At 47.6% G+C, this 17346-nt stretch overlaps 1 protein-coding gene across 1 annotated transcript in view; it reads right to left on the bottom strand.

The window, feature by feature from the left end:
* LOC137469210 (alpha-2-macroglobulin-like protein 1) overlaps positions 1–16480 on the bottom strand; it is a 26916-nt gene extending 10436 nt beyond the window's left edge. Inside the window, exons 1-22 of the mRNA XM_068181739.1 lie at positions 15693–16480; positions 14895–15078; positions 13832–13994; positions 13238–13290; positions 11267–11287; positions 10253–10424; positions 9778–9862; positions 8352–8463; positions 7961–8075; positions 7455–7564; positions 6787–6954; positions 6331–6561; positions 5616–5679; positions 5104–5249; positions 4668–4817; positions 4274–4426; positions 3596–3680; positions 2705–2819; positions 1957–2182; positions 1706–1832; positions 1033–1154; positions 516–570 (exon numbers count right to left, since the gene is read on the bottom strand). Coding sequence (XP_068037840.1) covers positions 516–570; positions 1033–1154; positions 1706–1832; positions 1957–2182; positions 2705–2819; positions 3596–3680; positions 4274–4426; positions 4668–4817; positions 5104–5249; positions 5616–5679; positions 6331–6561; positions 6787–6954; positions 7455–7564; positions 7961–8075; positions 8352–8463; positions 9778–9862; positions 10253–10424; positions 11267–11287; positions 13238–13290; positions 13832–13994; positions 14895–15078; positions 15693–15757 — 2722 coding nt within the window. The 5' untranslated portion in view covers positions 15758–16480. The remainder of the gene's footprint in view (positions 1–515; positions 571–1032; positions 1155–1705; positions 1833–1956; positions 2183–2704; positions 2820–3595; positions 3681–4273; positions 4427–4667; positions 4818–5103; positions 5250–5615; positions 5680–6330; positions 6562–6786; positions 6955–7454; positions 7565–7960; positions 8076–8351; positions 8464–9777; positions 9863–10252; positions 10425–11266; positions 11288–13237; positions 13291–13831; positions 13995–14894; positions 15079–15692) is intronic.
* Positions 16481–17346: the final 866 nt, after the last annotated feature.

Consider the following 17346-nt stretch of genomic DNA (forward strand, 5'->3'; position numbering starts at 1 on the left):
TGTCCTGGTCATTGCAGCGAGGTGCATTGCCTGGAAGCTTTTCAGATTAGGCCGTACATGAGAGCTGCTGGTGGGGCTGAGGGCCCGCCAAGCTTCACTTCAGCTCAATCCACTACACTTCAGAAGGCTCACAAGGATCACAGCTGGACATCGCTCAACTGGAGGACATCCTTGTGAGACTTGCAATGCTGCAGGGACAGGGTGGGAGGGTTGGAGCACTTCTCACTGGTGACTATCGAGCCCCAGGAACATCCAAGAGTTGCACTGCAGGAAGGAGACTACAGAGCAGGTTTTTGCCACTAATACTCATCAGCAAATTCATGTAGGACAGCGCATGTGGGAATAATATTTCTTATTCATTCGTGGCTGATAGGAAGTGAAATTTCCTATGTGAAAAATAATTTCAAAACATTCTGTCATGAGACCTCCCACAGTTTAGTTCTGCTTTCAGGTGTAGTTATTTCAGGCTGCAGAGCCCATTCAGGCTGTGCACATACCTTGTCTCAGGCACATACCTCCTCTTGGGCACAGAAGGGAGCTGTAGGACTTCTCCACTAACACACCCTCTGGCTGCCAGGGCAGAAACATGCATGTGGGATATGGAGAAACAAAAATACACATAAAATTCCCAAATGACAGCAACATTTCAGAGAAAGTTCAAGTCTGAATTCAGAGGTCAGGGACTCCAGCTTCCTCATTTTTGGCAGGTCTGCCTGCTTCACTGCTCAAAGGATCAAGAGTAAGCCCAAGGGACAGGGCTCTTTGGCCAGTGAGCACATACAAAAGCTCGGGTACAGCATGAAAAGCAGGGAAAGGTACAGGGAGAAACACAGACATGGGAATGCAGCTCAAGAAAGAGTACTGCAAGAATAGGCTTGGCTAAGTCCTGGGAGAAATAGTGAACTAAACCACAGCTTTGGTATGCTGTTCTGGCCAAAATTTGAGGTGATAAAACTATTTAGCCCACCTCAGTCTGCCTTCTGCCTTGGGCAGGGATACCATAGACAGAAATGAGGTTGTTCTCGTACTGACCTGGACCAGCAAGTGTTTGGTCAGTGTGTGCCTCTCCCTCACAGCATCTGGCAAAGGCTTCCTGCCCCCACACCGCGACGTGGTGTCCAGTACCTCTGCCCTCACTGAGATGTTCAGAGTCCCTAGCAAATAAATTTAACAGAGTCCTTTTCTTACACCTGTGGCCAAATTGAGTAATTTTTTTTTAATCAATAGTGGTCTGAGATGCTTTGGGTTGTCGGTCTTCATGGCCTCGGTGGTTTGGCCAGTGAAGGTGAGCCAGCCAGTGCTGACAGCTTGATCAGACACCCTGAGCATGAGAAAACTCAGTAATGTCTCACCGGCAGTGACTTCACTGACTTGAACAATAGAGGGTCCAGCAGACCTTGGACCTCAGCATACCCTTCCCATTGCATATGAAGCACAGGACCAGCAATACAAAATTCCCCCACCCACATCCACGCAACCTCCTCCTTCCCAGCTGATCCCACAGCCCTCTCTTCAGGAGTTCCTGCCCTTTCTGGTGAGTCTGTCTAAGAAGAGAGAAAGAAACAAACATAATGGATTGCATGTTTGCACCATTAAGGACAAATCTCAGGATTCAGAGGAGACATGGCTCTGGCAACTTCTCTGGACTTCCCACACTCATTCATTTCGGTTTTAGGGTTCCCCATCACCCTTTTTGCTACCATACCCAGTTGGACTGCTGTGACATTCCACATGAAGGTCTTGGACTCCTCTGCACACAGACACTCCTTGTCCCTGCAAGTCTGACATGGCTCCACCTGGAAGTCTGAGGATTTAGCCAGGGCTACCTGGATCTGCGGGAATGACAGATGCAGGTGAGTGACTGGGCAACTCAGGTGAGAAGGCACAATGACCTCTAAAACTGGAGGGCAGAGTAGGCCTGTCCCACACAGTGTTACCTGTGGCACAGGCACACACCTGTATGCACTGCTGCAGGTAGCTGAAGACAGTGGCTTTCATCAAGAAGGTCTCTCCACGGATGACGGAATATGGCAGCATCATGTCCACAAAGAAGGGCTGAACTGTTCTGAGACTTGTGGTCGGGGCAAGGCCAAACCCCCTCCCAGCCAAGCAGAACATCTTGACTTTCCACTCTGCAGCAGCAGCAGGCGCTGTGACTGAGACATTCCTGCTGCCATTGGAGCTGAGAGGAAGAGAGAACTTGCATGAAGAGATTCATCTGCCAGTGGAGAGAGAAGGAGGTAATGAGGAGGGCAATGAGGAGTGCTCATGGCCCTGCTGAGGGAGGTGACACAGGTGCTCATGCTTGGATCAACCTCTGCTGTATTGCCAATGACTTTCGCTGCAGTGACTCACAGCAAGGCATTTCTCAGCAGTTTTTTCCCTAGAGCCATAAACCTCCTTAAATGCCATCAGTGAAGGCTTTATGTCCTTCTTCTGAGCATGACACTGCCCAAGCATTCCAGCTCTGTACACTCATGGTGGTACACTCATGTCTGGAAGTGTACTCCTGCTCCTTAAATCTGTGTACACTTCAGTTCTGCACTTCAAAGTCTACTAGTTTGACACTCTACAGATGTAAGAAGAGCCACATAATTTGCATGCAGAGTTCTCTTTGCACCTCTTTTACACAAACTCAAGTCAGCCAAGTCTCTATAGCAAAGGGTCATCCTCATGTCCATTTGTAAAGTCAGGACTCACTTACCCAACAGAGTACATATTCCAGATCCAAGTTTCAGGGAAATAGTGGTGAAATCTTCTGTGAGTTGTAAACTGGGGTTGTTCCTCATTGATTCTTTGGTCTTCTGTAGAAGGCACCCCTGAAGGAAAGAGTAAGGAGTCCCAGCAGAGTGGGAGAGGTAAATCTTGCCAACCATAGACAGTCTAGCAGTGGGTCTGGAGGCAAAGCAAGCAGTAAGAGAGACATAGCAGAGTCTGGCAGAGGAAAGCACATGGGACTGAACTGATTTCATGGGAGAGATTAGAAATTAAGGGAAAAGAAAGTGATAGCAGGAGAAGAAGCTTGCAGTGAACTGATTGCAAGGTTTCCAAGACTTGGTTAGACAAAGCCCTTTCCTGACCTGACCTAGAGTTGTTGCTCAAGAGACTGAGAACCTCCAGAGAGCCATTTTAACAAACACTTCTATAATTCTGTGAGCAATAGTACTGTTTGTTTGCTGCACAAAGTTCCCGTTCCACAGCAAGCAGTGGTTTAAATACAGGCAGGCATATGAGCCAGCTTAGTACAGTTATCAAGTGCAAACTGAGATACAGAGGAAGAACATGGCTGTCTCTGTGGCTACAAATGGGGACAGAAGCTGGGTCTCAGTACAGCCTGAGGAATGGGAATAGACACTGGGAAACAGATCCTGGGCCCCCCTTGGGTTTGTCTGTGAGGAAAGGGAGTGTCATCCTTTAGTGTCAGGGAACATCCAGGCAGTGACATTCTTCAGAGCCCTTTTTTATGGGGACTGGGTCACTCCTACTGAGTCTGTGGACTGTGGCAGCAGCACCCGGTACTCTGAAGAGAGACAACATCCACCATCAACAAACCCCAAAGATCTCATGTCTCAGGTAGGCTCAAAGTGCAGCTCACCTATGATTGGCTTCCTATCCATCCGACGGGAGCATTGGGAGGGCTTCTTGATTACAAGGTTTGAGAAGACTTTCAGTCCCATGTTCTATTAGGAAAAGAGGGAGGGCAAGGGAGGCAGAAAAGCATCTGTGAGTGGGGAAGACTGACTGATGGTCTTCAAATTACTCTAGAAACCATGGGGGTCAGGACAACCCAGTGCCCAGGAAGCCCAGAGCAGCAATGGCCCAAGCAGACAGAGTGCTGAGGGAGGAATGGAGGAGATCTGCCCTAGAGGTCTGCCTAGCACCTGCTCAAAACAGTGGCAAAGAGCAGCTAACAACTAAGCCATGTCAACAACCCGTGGTCTAATGATTTGGATCACTCCCTGTCTCTCTTTTCTCTAATACTATAGACAAACAGTACACAGCTAGGACCTAATTCCTTATTCCCATTCAAGTCCAAAAAAATGGAGTTTGATGGTCCAGGATTTCATCACCTTGCTTTGTGCACATGTGGAGAGAAATGGAGGTATTCCTACTCAATGGGATTGTACATCTTTTGAGACAACACAGTTCAGTTGGGGCAGACAGCAGGGTCTGTCTGTCTGGAGAAGGAAAGGCCCTCTCAGACTGCTTGGTGAGAAAATACCTCATATGCTCATAATTGCAACAGCTCTGGGAAACATCATGAGGTGATTACCCGGAAGAGGTTGAAGATGTCAGGCTGAAAGGAATGTTGTGGCCTTCCTCGTAGCAGAGATGACAAGGACTGAGGCTGCACACAGCGATCTGAATACTCTTCTACTTGGGCAGGGTATCCACGTTGGTAGGCAGCAGGGAACAAACCATAGACCTAGGGAAACTCACAGGCAGGGAAGGATTGGGAAAGGAGCAGATACCTCCAGTTACTTCACTCCATCCTCCCCTAGCATGCATATAAATTCCTGTCCTTCTTCCTAGGCAGGCCCTGCTTTCTCCTTCACACACAGACCTCCTCATTCACTGGCCTCCAGCTCCCCTTGCCACAGTCCCTGCCTGCCTCACCCAGCTCATCCATCACTCCCGAGGTTTTGCCTGGTTGCACAGACACTTACCATTTGGCTGGTCAGCTCACGGTCTGGTCTGGTGGAGAACATGTTTTCATCCACTGCCTGGACTGCACACAGGGAGCCGGGCGCTGCCTGCAGCTGGAGCTGCACTGTTGACCCTGCATGGGCTTCTTTATCTGGGAATCCTACCTTGACCTAGAGCAACATATCAGGTAAGGAATATGAAAAAGAAAGAGGTGTGAGGAGGATGACAGACAGATGGCACAGATAGAAAGAGGAAGACTAGCTGGAATCTCCCCTGCTCAGCCACTGCTATCAGAAGTCACTGCTGAAGCTTTCCCGGTCCCTGGGAACTGTGCTGCAGATACCCCTTCCATCTCTTCTGACCAGTTCTCTCTTGGAAGGATCTGAAGGTTTTCTTGCCTCAGGCCTCCTGACTCCTGCTCATCAGCCCTCCCCCAGCCACAGAGGTGAGTCTCACCTGGTTTTGGAAGCACAAGGCAACATCCAAACGGATGCTGTCAGCTGTGACCCCTCCGCTGGGGAAGATGGCGTACACCACTAAGGACGGTGATGGGGACAAGTCGGCAGTGAAGGTCAAAGGGATGGAGAACGAGCCCTTCAACACTGAAGAAGGAAAGGCAGAATATTTTCATCATAGGCCCACCGACACCTCCTTCTGCCCTTCTTCTTGTGCTATATAATCTCAAAATGTCAAACCCATTTGTGCTGCTGCACTGTCTGCCCTCTTCCTCCATTCTCTAACCCTATGTATTCCATCTTCCCCTACATCCTCCCAGTCTCTCTTCCCATCATTGTTTCATTCTGTCTTTTTGCCCTCTTCCACATTTGACACAATTGCTTCCTCAGCCTCCCTCTGTCCTTTTTGCTGACTGATCCAGACCTATAGATTGAGGGAACTGGAGAGAAACTCTGGCAATTCTCATGACCAACCTAGAAACCAACTGTTTCCACTTCTCTGTGACAACTTACTGTTCAGTTTCCCGATCTGGATATTCCTCTGGCCCCTGACAACAATTCCAGACTTGCCAGTGACCTGCAGGAGGAGGGACATGGGATGAGCAGACTGCTGTTTGCCACCAGAGTGCATCCACACTTACCTATGTGCATCTTGCTCTCAAAAGCAAAATAAAGCCCCCAAAATTAACTGTGGGCTCAATCCAATCCCAAACTTGAGGAGATTTGCAGACATGACAGTTGGGAGGAGAGGCTTTAACACAGGAGTCTCTGGTCTAGTCTGTTCAGTGAGGACAATGGATGGGTAGTGGGTTCACTGCAGATTAGTGAGTAATAACTAAAGTGTTTCTCCTTTAGTAGGCTGGCCTCCAGAACAGACCAAAATCCACTTCCACTGAACAGCTCTTTGATAACCAGAGTGAAAAAGGGATACCCAACCAGTTTTAAAGTGAGAATAAACTTCCAGCTGCAGCCTTGGCAGAGGCTAAGGGGGTGATGGGCTACAAAGACAGAAACCTCCTCCTCTCCATGGAGGTGACTGGAGCCCCAGCACCAGGATCACTGTGTGGCCAGGCCAAACCCTACCAGGTATAGCATTCACCCAGTCCCCTGAGAACAAGGTTTAGCTGTCATCCCTCCAGGGATGACCTAAATTATATCCCGAGCTTTTCATTGAGGTCTGGTCCTGCAAGTGCAGCCTTTCTGCCCAGGTTCTACTACCCTTACTCACATAATATGCAAAACTTATACGGCTGGTGTCTTCTCCCAGGTCATCCCTGCTGAGTGTGAAGGTCACCTGGACATTCTGCTTCAGCCCACAGGGCAGTGTTTCTGTGGGTGGGTGTATGTCCAGGAAGCTCTTGGTTGTGACATGGAAGGGCTGCAGGTGATGGTAAGCGTTCGTGTAACTGAAGTCAGTCCTTCGAGGAGTGCGCATGAACTCCTCCAGTGTGAACCTCCCCTGACAGGGCACAGAGACACACAGAAATGAAGAGTTTCATGCTTCAGTGCTTTGTGAGGCTGTCATCAGCTTGGTTTGGGAACGGCTGCTGGCTTGGTGCCTTCCAGCTGGCTCTGTGCAGAGCTGTGTGGTGAGCCCAGACCTGAGCTGGCAGGGGGGCTGCAGGGCAGGAGGGGAGCACAGGCAGGGGTCAAGGACTCTCCCATATGCAGAGGTGGTGTTTACCTCCAAAGAGACTGATGAGCTGTTCCAGGCAGTTGTGTCAAGGTTGAATGATGCTATTCCACTGTCATCTGTGATGTACGTTTTGATAAACCGACGCCTCATGAACCTTATCACAAGATAAACTTTCCTGTTCTTCATACCAGTTCCATAGTGATCCTGAACCTTAATCTGGTGTCAACAGGGTGAGGCAGGAAAGCCAAAGTCAGATATTTCTTCCAATGTCATACCTAAACCTTCCTATCTCTGAAAAGCATAGACCTTCCTGTGTAGGTCACCTACAGACTTCAGTCTAGCCCCAAGAAGACAAGAGAATTGCACAACTCCCTCATCTCCAATGTGAAGCTGAGCATGGTTCAAATCTGTCTTCTCCAAAAAGTGTGTGTGGCTAGAACATGAGGAGTTTCTCTCCTAGCCTACAGGTGAGACATCCTTGCATCCCAGGATCCCTGCTGAAACACCACTCATTGCTCTCAGCAGATGCTGAAACTGTAAACACAACAGGGAACCTGAAATGCAGCACCTGTAGCTACACAGTCAAGCAATGTGACACACTGCGAGGTAAAACACTCTGTCTGAGGAGCAGGAAATGCTTTGGGTCAGCTAGATTTACTAGATACCATATTCTTTGGCAAATGAGAGGGAGCAAAAAAGCAAGGGAAGAAAATCACCTTCCCCCTGTATGGTACTCCAGGGATGTAATATTCATTGGGTGTCTCAAATACTGCCCTTGCAGCTGTCCTGGAGATGAGGATTTGGCTGGAGGTGTTGATCTGCACCCCTGTTGGAATGCAGAGTGAAAGGGAAGCAGGATCAGTACCAGAGGTGACTACTGCACTGTAGTTTAATCTCACTTTGTTATTCCCAACCCCTCTTAGCAGTGTCTGTAGCTTCCCTCCCAACACCAGCATTCTTCAAGGTTTGGAGGCTGCTCCTGTGGCAGCTCCTTCTTTAGTTAAGCTGTCTGCAAACCTCCTTGTAGCCTCATGGACCCACACCACTCATCCAGCTCCCAGCCACTCCTCATCCTCCTGCTGCTGGCAGAGTAGCTCTCCATGCCCATCTGATGATCCCAGCAGCAGGGAGGAGGAGAGGGGGATGTGTGCCCGCTCTAATCCTCAAACCTCAGAAGGGTTCCTCTTGCCCCTGTACCTTCCCTTGTTGAGCCCCTGGGTACCTGTGCCCATCTCCAGGAGAGAGGCTTCTGCATAAAGTTTGTCGTCTTCCTCGCTGGGAGTCAGATTGAAGATTGACGTGCTGACAGAAGGGGTGAAACACCCATTGATTGCCGTCTGCAATAGGGAGTGACAGGTATTATTTGTGGCTGGGTCAGAAGTACAAGGGATTAGTCATTCTGTCATAACTATCGACTACTACAAATAATAATGCAGAACTCATAAAACACTGGAACATGCTCCCCAGGGAGGTGGTGGATGCTTCATTCCTGGAAATGTTCAAGGTCAGACTGGATGGGGCTTTGAGCAGTTCAGTCTATTCACACAGCCCTTGACACTTCATCCTCTCTGGTGCTTCTTTACTGCCTATGTACCTTCCAGGATTTTACTCACGGGACCGCTGTATTCCCTACAGATGTCCTTGCTGGCATTCTGGGGCCACCTCCTTGCTTTCTGGCACAGAGTCACATGCACGGTCCCTCGCACTGCTTTCCCAAAACTGTACCTGCAGGGAGAACACCAGAGGAGCTTCTGGGCAGAGGCACAGCCTGCTCTGTCCAGCACATCGCTCCACACAGGTGCCTTTTGTGACGAAGGTCTTACTGCAGCTGGCAAGCAGGCAGGCACAAATTGAAATAAAGCACTTTGAGTAGTTTGGGAGTGCAATAGCATGGTCTGGCATCCAACAGATGCAGGAACAAAGGAACAGATGCAGAAATGGACAGGAGCAGACCCACACCCTCTGGAGCTCTCCCACTTCTGAGCACTTGCTGTCCTAGAATTGCAGGCAGACACAGAGAGTGGACCTGATTTATGCACTCAGTGAAGATATTAGTTTGGGGGGTAAAGCAAGCAGAAACGGGTGTCCCTGCAGACAGCAACAGAAAATTTCAGTAATAGAGCCACAGAGTGACCTCAGACTTGCCTCACTATGGGTTTAGCTCATGATCAGGGCTCTTGTTTCCATCATTAGACTTGCTCTGCTGATTTAGACATTTAGGTATTTACTCTGCCTGCTTTGCTGCCTTTTCTTGCTTTGACTTCTCTCTGACTTGTCCTTTGGAGCAATGCTTCTGACAGTATCAGTAAAAAGATGACATCTGTGACACATCCTGGTGATGTAGAGTGGTGTGTACTATTTACTACTACAGCCTCATATGACCTGATCGTAACTGTCCCAATTAATAAGAAATTATGTCAGACCAATCAGTGGCAAAAGAGACACCAAAAGTCTCCAGACAATGCAGCCTCAAATACAAATGAGCTCACCAAATTTTGAGTGCTCTTGAGCTCATTGTCCTCCCTTCTTTGGGTTTATACTGTCAGAGGTTCTGCCCTCCTTCCCACTCTCATCTGCTCATTTTTTGCTGATAACCACAAAACTAGAGAAATTTATCTACTGCTTCTAAGAAGGTAATAAGTTTAGTAGCATGTAAGTGAGAAGGAAAGGCATAAACTGCTAAAGGAATGCCAGCTTCTGCTCCTTTACCTCAACTTGTCTGTCCCATATCTGGTAAGGGCTTCTCCCACGTAAGATCTTTCAATGCTGGACAGACACATCTTCCAGAGGAGAGTATCTGCTGCCTAGGGCAAGTCTCCCTATAGCTGGATGTTCTCTCTCCTGTTTGGCTCAGGTACCTCTTCCTCAAGGAAGAAGCCATTAGCTTGACTCTTGAACTATTTGGGATTCTTCTAAAGGAATGGCTCTGTTTGACCTTTCTTGAGCCACCTCTCTTTGATGGATTTAAAAGATAGGAGACATATGGAAGGAGAGGCAGTTTTGATGGAATCTTTCCTTTCCTCTGAACATTCTCCTTACCTGCCACACACTTGCAGTGGGAAGGTTTTATCTGAAGCATAAATCTGAGCTGGTCCCTCGAAGAAAACATCGAACTTTTGCAACACTGGAACAAAAACCTCAGAGTTACTCCTTCAAGGGCAGAAGACTACCTGGGCACAGGATCACAAAAGGGAATAGTATGTTCCCATGAAGGAATGTGTTAATGAGGTAAAAGCAAACATTAATTAAAAACAGGGAAACCAAAGAAAGAATTCCTTTTTTTTTCCCAACAGTCTTGCACAGGTCTTTAATGTATTCTCAATCTGCCAGAAGGTACCTTCTCCAGGGATCTCCAGCACAATCTCCCTTGTGTTCATTTCTGTTATTGCCATAGATTTGCATTCAGTCATAGCTCTTAGGCAGTAAATCCTATTTTACAATATTTGGCTTTACATTGTTATACAGACGGCAACAAACAAGCAACTTCTTCCATCCCTTTCTTCATTCTCCTTACCACGTTCCTCCACCTTAAAGGTACTGGACTGGACTGAGCTGGACTTAAAGGACTGGGCACTGATGGTGTAAGTCCCCAGGGAGAGTTCATCAGATAACTGGAAAGAGAGCTCTGCAATGCCCTGTTTTGGTCTCACATCCAGCCACTGGCCAACGCGGTTTTGGTTTGGGTCCTGTGGTGCAAGGGAAGGAAGGAAGAGGCAGTCATCAGCAATGCTGGCTATTCTCTACCCAGAGCCCACTGGATTCAAAGGCATAGCAGACATTTCACAGGCTTTCACAGGTTCCTGCTGGTTTTAGCCCAGATGGTGATGCTGGAGTGTCGTTGTTGAGGTGGTCACGACACAAAGCAGAGATATTAAGTAGTCTTGTGATGGCAACTTTTTATTACAGAAATAGCTGACCTTTTATACACTTTCTAATTGTTTATACTTCTTCTACCTTAACTATTAGTCACAATATTTCAACATAACACCATTAGTAAAAAGTAACAGTGACTTTAGCTAACTTTCTTGTCTAGCTGCAAAGTTCCCTCCTTATCTTTCTTCAGTTCCTCTCTTCTCTTAGTCTCCTTAGTAACAACCTTAAAAAGAGCTCCTTATCAGCTTCTTCTTACTTCTCAACTTCTTCTCATTCCTTTAGCTAACAGATCCGCTGTTAGCCCCTTCTACACTGGAGCACCAAGAGAGTCCGCAACCCAACCCACTCAGGTTTACTCTGCTCTACACAATCACAGAAAAAAAAGGCATGGAAGGTTCTGATGTTTAGACTCTCCAGTCTCCAGTAAAGATGAGCTATAAAAATTAGCTAAAGCCTGGCCTACATTCCTGAATGTAGAAATGGATGAAATCAAACCATTTGTATCATCAAGTCTTATTAACAAGAAGCATTTGGACAGAAAATGTGCATGCATAGAGCCTAAGAAAAGTAACTTGAACTAGTAAGACAGCATCCTAGGTACTATCCATACTGAAATACCTTTCCTCATAACACCTGAGGAGACTGGAACACCCACCTGAATTTCCACCATGGAGTACTGCAAAGCAAACAGACAGCACTGTCAAAAACTGGCATGACACAGCAACCTGTATATAAATTTATCTTACCCACCCAGCCCCTGTACTGTGACAAACATCATGATACAAGAAGCTTGATCCTACTGAAACCAGGACAACTGCTTTGAAATAGTAAGGAATAGTAAAAATCTGTACTATTCTTCAGATTTGCTTTTTGATGCCTGAATATTTAAGATGCATTTTGATAGGTATTTGACAACCATAAAAGCCAGACTTTGCTCTAATAAAATGGGGAAGAGTAAGAAGACTCTCAAATACCATCATCCCAAGTTCACAAATATTAACTGGCCTCAGTTTTGTAACATATATCCCAACAATTAGCAAAACTGCATCACCTATAGGAAGAATACTCAGAAAATCTTCCTTTAAAATCTCTGGCATAGGAGGTAAAGCTGGAAGTTAGGAATTAATGCTGACTGCACCTGACATTAACAGGGAGGGACAAAGGAGGACACATTTCAACCCTTCTAGGCCCATTAATTCTCTGTTTGTTCTTATATCACTGCATCTATCATCCAGGAGGCAGCATTGGTGAAGAGCCTCTAATCTGGGATCACAACACATAAAGAGGTAGGAGCAGGGCTTGGAAGAGTAACCAGACTGTAAACATGCAATTTACATGTAATTCACATTATTCATCATTCTAAGCTTTCCTACAAGTTATCAGAGGCAACTCTGTTTTCACTGAAATAAAAAAAATAATGCAGATTAAGCTGCTGGTGAACAGCATCCATATTAACTTCAACTCATATATTTTACAAACTAGGTATTATAGCTTCAATGCTGCAGTGCACTCAAGCCTTTATAATAGCTTTGGCTAAACACAATCTTTGAATTTTCATCACAGCATAATTAACAGTTACAGTGTTAATTTGTTTGTACTCACACACAGACATCAAGCCTTTACAGTCAAATATGTACATGAACTAATTGTAGGCATGGAAGCAAATGTATTGCTTATACTTAATTATTAATATAAGATATATGCCTTCCCTTTGTGGAGAGAAAAAAGAGTGTTTGATCCTAGGACCTCACCAACAGCCCAAGAAAGAAGAAATTAAGTCAGCAATAAAGAAGCTGGAAGGATCTTTCCCTTTATTTTAGTCTGGAAGGATTTGGTCCAACTCCCCTAATGTGTGCCCTTCAGTATTTTAATTGTCATGGCATGAATTCCTGTTGGCTCTCCCTAAATTGCTTGAGGACTGAGGAGTGAAATAGCTATAGCTGCTGGCTGCAGATATAATTGCTCACTGAAGAATGGCACTAGCCTTGCAGTTTCCTGGCCACCACATATGTAAGTCTCTGGCAACTTCTCATTCCCTTGACATGTGGACAATGAGCTGCTGCCAGCAGCAAGTTAGTATAATTTGGTTATACTGTTTTCTCTCTTCTTTTTATGACCACTTCCTGTGTACCCTTCCCCATATTAATTAATTTTTCTTAAAATGTTGCAGCTTGCTTCAGGTTCTCCTGCCACCCTCAGGTGCCACATACTGCACAAATCACTTGGCTTTCCAGAGCTGTGGGAGGGGATCTTCGAGTCTGGTGATGTCTGTACATAACTTTGTCTGATAATTATACCCATGGCCAGCAACCCACAGTTGGTCCCCAGAAGCCCTACCTGCTTTTTTGGCTAGGGCAGGTGCACTCAGGTAACTCAGCTAGCTGGAAATGCTGGCACACTCCCCAAATACCATCCAACCCTCCCATCAACCAGCAGCCATCCTATAACAGCAACAGCGGAGCCATCAGCCAACAGGAATTGTTGTTCAAATTTGGTTTACTCAAGGGTTGGCATTGACCACCCCTGGTGCTGGGACTGTCCCAGTCTCCCTAGCATGGGGTTGGTAGAGGAAGCAGAACCATCTGAAGCCTGGAGACTTCCTTGCCTCCACTTAGACAGGCTTTACCTTGCTGTTAACAGGACCAAAATCTTCAGTCAGTGTCACAATCCTGAATTTCACTGCAGGGAGAAAATGGAGTAAAGCACATTACAGACAGAGTGCACGTGGGAATGGACTTGCCCCGCACTTGTCTCACCCCAGAATCACAGCTCCACACCCAGCCCTAGTGGCAGCCCCATGCCTGCCCTGCAGTTGCTCTCACCTTTGCTCAGCCCCACTCACCTCTGCTTGCCCCAAACACGTGGCAGCAGCACAACTGCTTCACAGTCTAGGGGTTTTCCCATGGGCTACAGCCAGGGTTACCCTTACATTTCCTTGTCTGCAGTGTAGGCAGACCAGTCCCACCTGGACTGGGCCAAGAAGACCATGTTCAGGTCTTCTCCCTTTTCCAAGCTGCTCTGCTCCTAGCGCATGTGAGGTTCTCCCCTCCCAGGCCCCTCCTGCTGCTAAAACATGGGATACCTCACTGCAGCTCTCCCCTCTGTCTCCATGGAGGCCACATAACACAAAGCACTCAGCACTCCACTGACAGGAAATTGGGAACAAAGCCTGGGAGGGTCAAGGCAGGGCCACTGTCAGGATGCTGCATGTGCCGCTCACCTGTCTGTCCTGGATAATAGATGGGCTTATCCATCTGAATTAAGGTGCCTGTTCCAGCCCTGCGGATCAGGACTTTTTTCTCTTCACTTGCACTGAAGTAGTGGCCATTGGAGATGTGCAGGTGCACTGTGGCCACCTCCTGGCTGCCTGCAGGTCGGGGCACCTGAGACACAAAAAACAGGAGAGCCACTAGGTTAGCAGGCATCAGAGCAGTGCTCTTCTCACTTCAGCTGCACTGCAAGGCCAGGCTCTTTGCCATCTTACTCTGGAGGCCAGCACAGGGTGTCCCCTCAGTGGCTGAAGGCTACGTCTGTGGAAGCACAGGGAACAACGCTTAGCAGCTGGGATAGACCTTGGACAAGAAAAAAAGGAGCCTGGTCTGACACAGAAGTTTTGTTTACTCCTTCATGGGACCACTGTTAGAATCTGCATGGAGCAAGATGGAGAAGACTTAACTCAAGGGAAGAAAAGGTCTATGGTGATGAGAATTCCTAGAGTGTGAGGGTCGCAGAGACTAAAATCCCATTTATTATCAGTGCAAACTAAGAAAATAAGGATCATGAGTTTGGCAAATAAGAAAGATTTATGCTGAGCTTGTGTGTACACCCTCCCATGTCTTTCCTAGTCCTCCAGGACATTTTCAGGCCCAGAAAGAAAAGCTTGGAAAGAAGCAGACATGAGGGAAGCTGTCTGATTCTTTCTGCATCACAGATTCACAAACAACACGCTGTGACAGTGAATCCTCTTCAGGGGAGAGAATGATCTGTATGACTGCCATTTGGGTGCTTCTGAGCTATCCACCCTCCTCAGAGCTTTGCTGCCTGGCCAGGCAGCCTTTCCTCAGTGTGCCACCAGGGTATCCCACAGGAAGAGTACCGTGCAGACAGACAAAGACAGGGAGCAAAGCCACCAGGCTGCCACTAAACCCTCCTCCTGATTTTGCATTCACTCCTTTCCATGCCCTCTTATCTTCTGTCTTCCTCATTCTCTCTTTCTTTGGTGAGAGGCAGATGAGCACATTGTGAGCTGCCAGCTAGGGGTCCCTGCCAAGAATGATTCTGACCTGAAATCTGGTGCACTCAAAGATCCAGTCGTTCCGGACGACCTTGCGGTAGAGGCTGAGGTTGCCAGATGGGTGCACGAGAGTTAAGGCCACACGAATAGGCTTTTCAACCCCACGAAGGTCCAAGCATGCCCTCTGGGATGAGGGGTAGGGCAGGGCAGCTGGAATGATGATCAGGTACCTCCTGCAGTGGGGAAACAAGATATCATCACATCCCAGGAGCCCTCTTGCCAACTCTTGGCACTAAAAGGCTGGCCTGAGGAAACAGGAGAGTTTGCCATCTCTCTGAGGCTAGGAGGTGCTGCTCTCCTGGAGAGACTGGGACAGATTGCCAGAGTGAGAACCTTACACGGGGCGGGATGGAAGGTATAGAGTTCATTTCAGATAAATACAAGATGGATACTTTCAGGTGACAGAACAGTATTTGCCCTTCTTGCTTTGACATGGCTCCTCAACTACACTGATAGCAGATTGGCTCCTGCTTATCCATCCCCTGCCTTGAAGCTCTTTTCATTTGCCCTTCACTTTATCCTACACCTTTCCCTTCATCCCACCTCATACTGCACTCCCTCCCTCTTGTTCCCACCACCAGTACTCACCTAGCTCTTGTACTGCAGAGATACCATGGGAGAGGTTCCCACCTTCAGGAGGGCCCTGCATTCACAAGGCTCTTCACCCCAACCCATGTCCAGCCCTTCCAGGAGGTGACTCACTGGGTCCCACACTCTCTCCCTGCTATCTTGGCCCCTCCCTCAGCATTCACAACTATCAATCTCTAGATTTTTAAATGGCACTTACGGTTGTGCCACTATCCCCAGGGTGTAGAGCAGGCAGCTCAGGAGGAAGGGAATCCACATTTTCATGGGAGAACCCCAAAGGGGTGGATTCCTTGGAAGGGCTGGTCTGGAGAGAAAGTAGGGTGCTGCTCCTCTCCTTCCAAAGTCTCCAGGTCACCTGCTGTTATTGCTGTTTCTCCCAGGAAGCAGACACGAAGCCCCAAGGTTTCCTTCCTTCCACCTCTTTCCTGCATTTATAGTGCTGCAGGCACAGGGTTGTACTGTCCAGGATGTTCCCCAGCCAATCCAAGTCCTTTTGGACTCCAGCCTCACTGCTCTCCTACTCCCCCGTGGATGGACCAGCGTCATTCAGACAAATGTGCCTTTTATTTTGCCAAACAGCAGCCTGTTTCCTGTTCACTGCACTGTCCCTGCTCCCTGGTCCAGTTGCAGCCCAAGTCCCATTGTTTTGCCTCCAGCTGGATTGTCCCATGACCCCTTGGCATGTGCACCCAGCTGGAGCTCACTGTGAATTCCTGTGGTCATACTGTCCCCAGGCTTTCTGAGTCTGTAGCACCCAAGGCAGGTCTCAGCCCTGAAATGGAGACCAGGCTTTGCACAAATTCAGTATATTTGCATAGCTCACTGCTCCTTCACAGAGAAGGAAAGCACAGGGAGCAAGCAGAGCTGGAGTCCTCACCTTGCTTCTGCCCTACAGATATTTCAGTTTGAAGAGAAAATTGAACAGCTGCAACTTACCCCAGCTGTATCACATTAGTCTGTGCTCCAGTTCAAGGCCAACCTGCTCATGCCTTCACCAATGGAGGAAATGAGGGCTAAACATTGGTCAGGCAGGTCAAAATCTGCATGGCTAAAGTCCTACAGGGTCTTGCCTAGCTACCAAAAGGCTGTGCTCAAGCCCTAGGTGATAGGAACACACACTATCTGGTTTGGAGCCTTCTTTCCACATGCTAATTTTATATATGTTAGTCCACTGATTGTACTGAACTTTTCTCTGAGTATCTTACCATAATTGAAAAGAGAATCTGGTTCTTGAAACTACTTATTCCCAAAATAAGGAAGTGCTTCAATTTTAGTATCAAGGTCATTTCATATTAAAATGTACCACATTCTTCAGTACCAAGCTGATCTCCTAAAGATGTAGGGCCTAGTAATATTTTCCTTTGCTTTAGTACAGGCTGACCATTACAAGCAAACTAGGTTTTGGGGCTTTCTCTTACCCACTCACGCACACACACGTAATGGGCAGATACAACGTCTCTCTCTCCTTTCCCTCTCCATGGGCTTTGTTCAGGTCAGAGCTGCTGGTGCCAGCAGTTGGGAAAAAATGTGTAAATGCACCTGGACAAACAAGCAAACAGGAACTGGAGCAAGAATGTGAATCATTCTGACACTAAGATGCCCTTCATTTCTTTCCATGGGTCTCAAAAAGTACAGGCAGTGCCTGTTGAACAATCCCAGCTGACATTTGTTTGTTCACAGTAGATCCACAGCAGTTCCAGGGGACAGCCAGATCCCTCATAACAGCACAGGGGCTCACAATGGCAAAGGTATTGAGCGTCCTGAGTCCAGCAGCTGTTTTGTGAGAGCAGACATTTAAACGCCTCTGAAGTTCTGGGCTTGGCACTGATTGGAAACCTACACCCTGAGCACCC

Source organism: Anomalospiza imberbis, chromosome 2 (assembly GCF_031753505.1).
Source record: "Anomalospiza imberbis isolate Cuckoo-Finch-1a 21T00152 chromosome 2, ASM3175350v1, whole genome shotgun sequence".
Taxonomy (NCBI): domain Eukaryota; kingdom Metazoa; phylum Chordata; class Aves; order Passeriformes; family Viduidae; genus Anomalospiza; species Anomalospiza imberbis.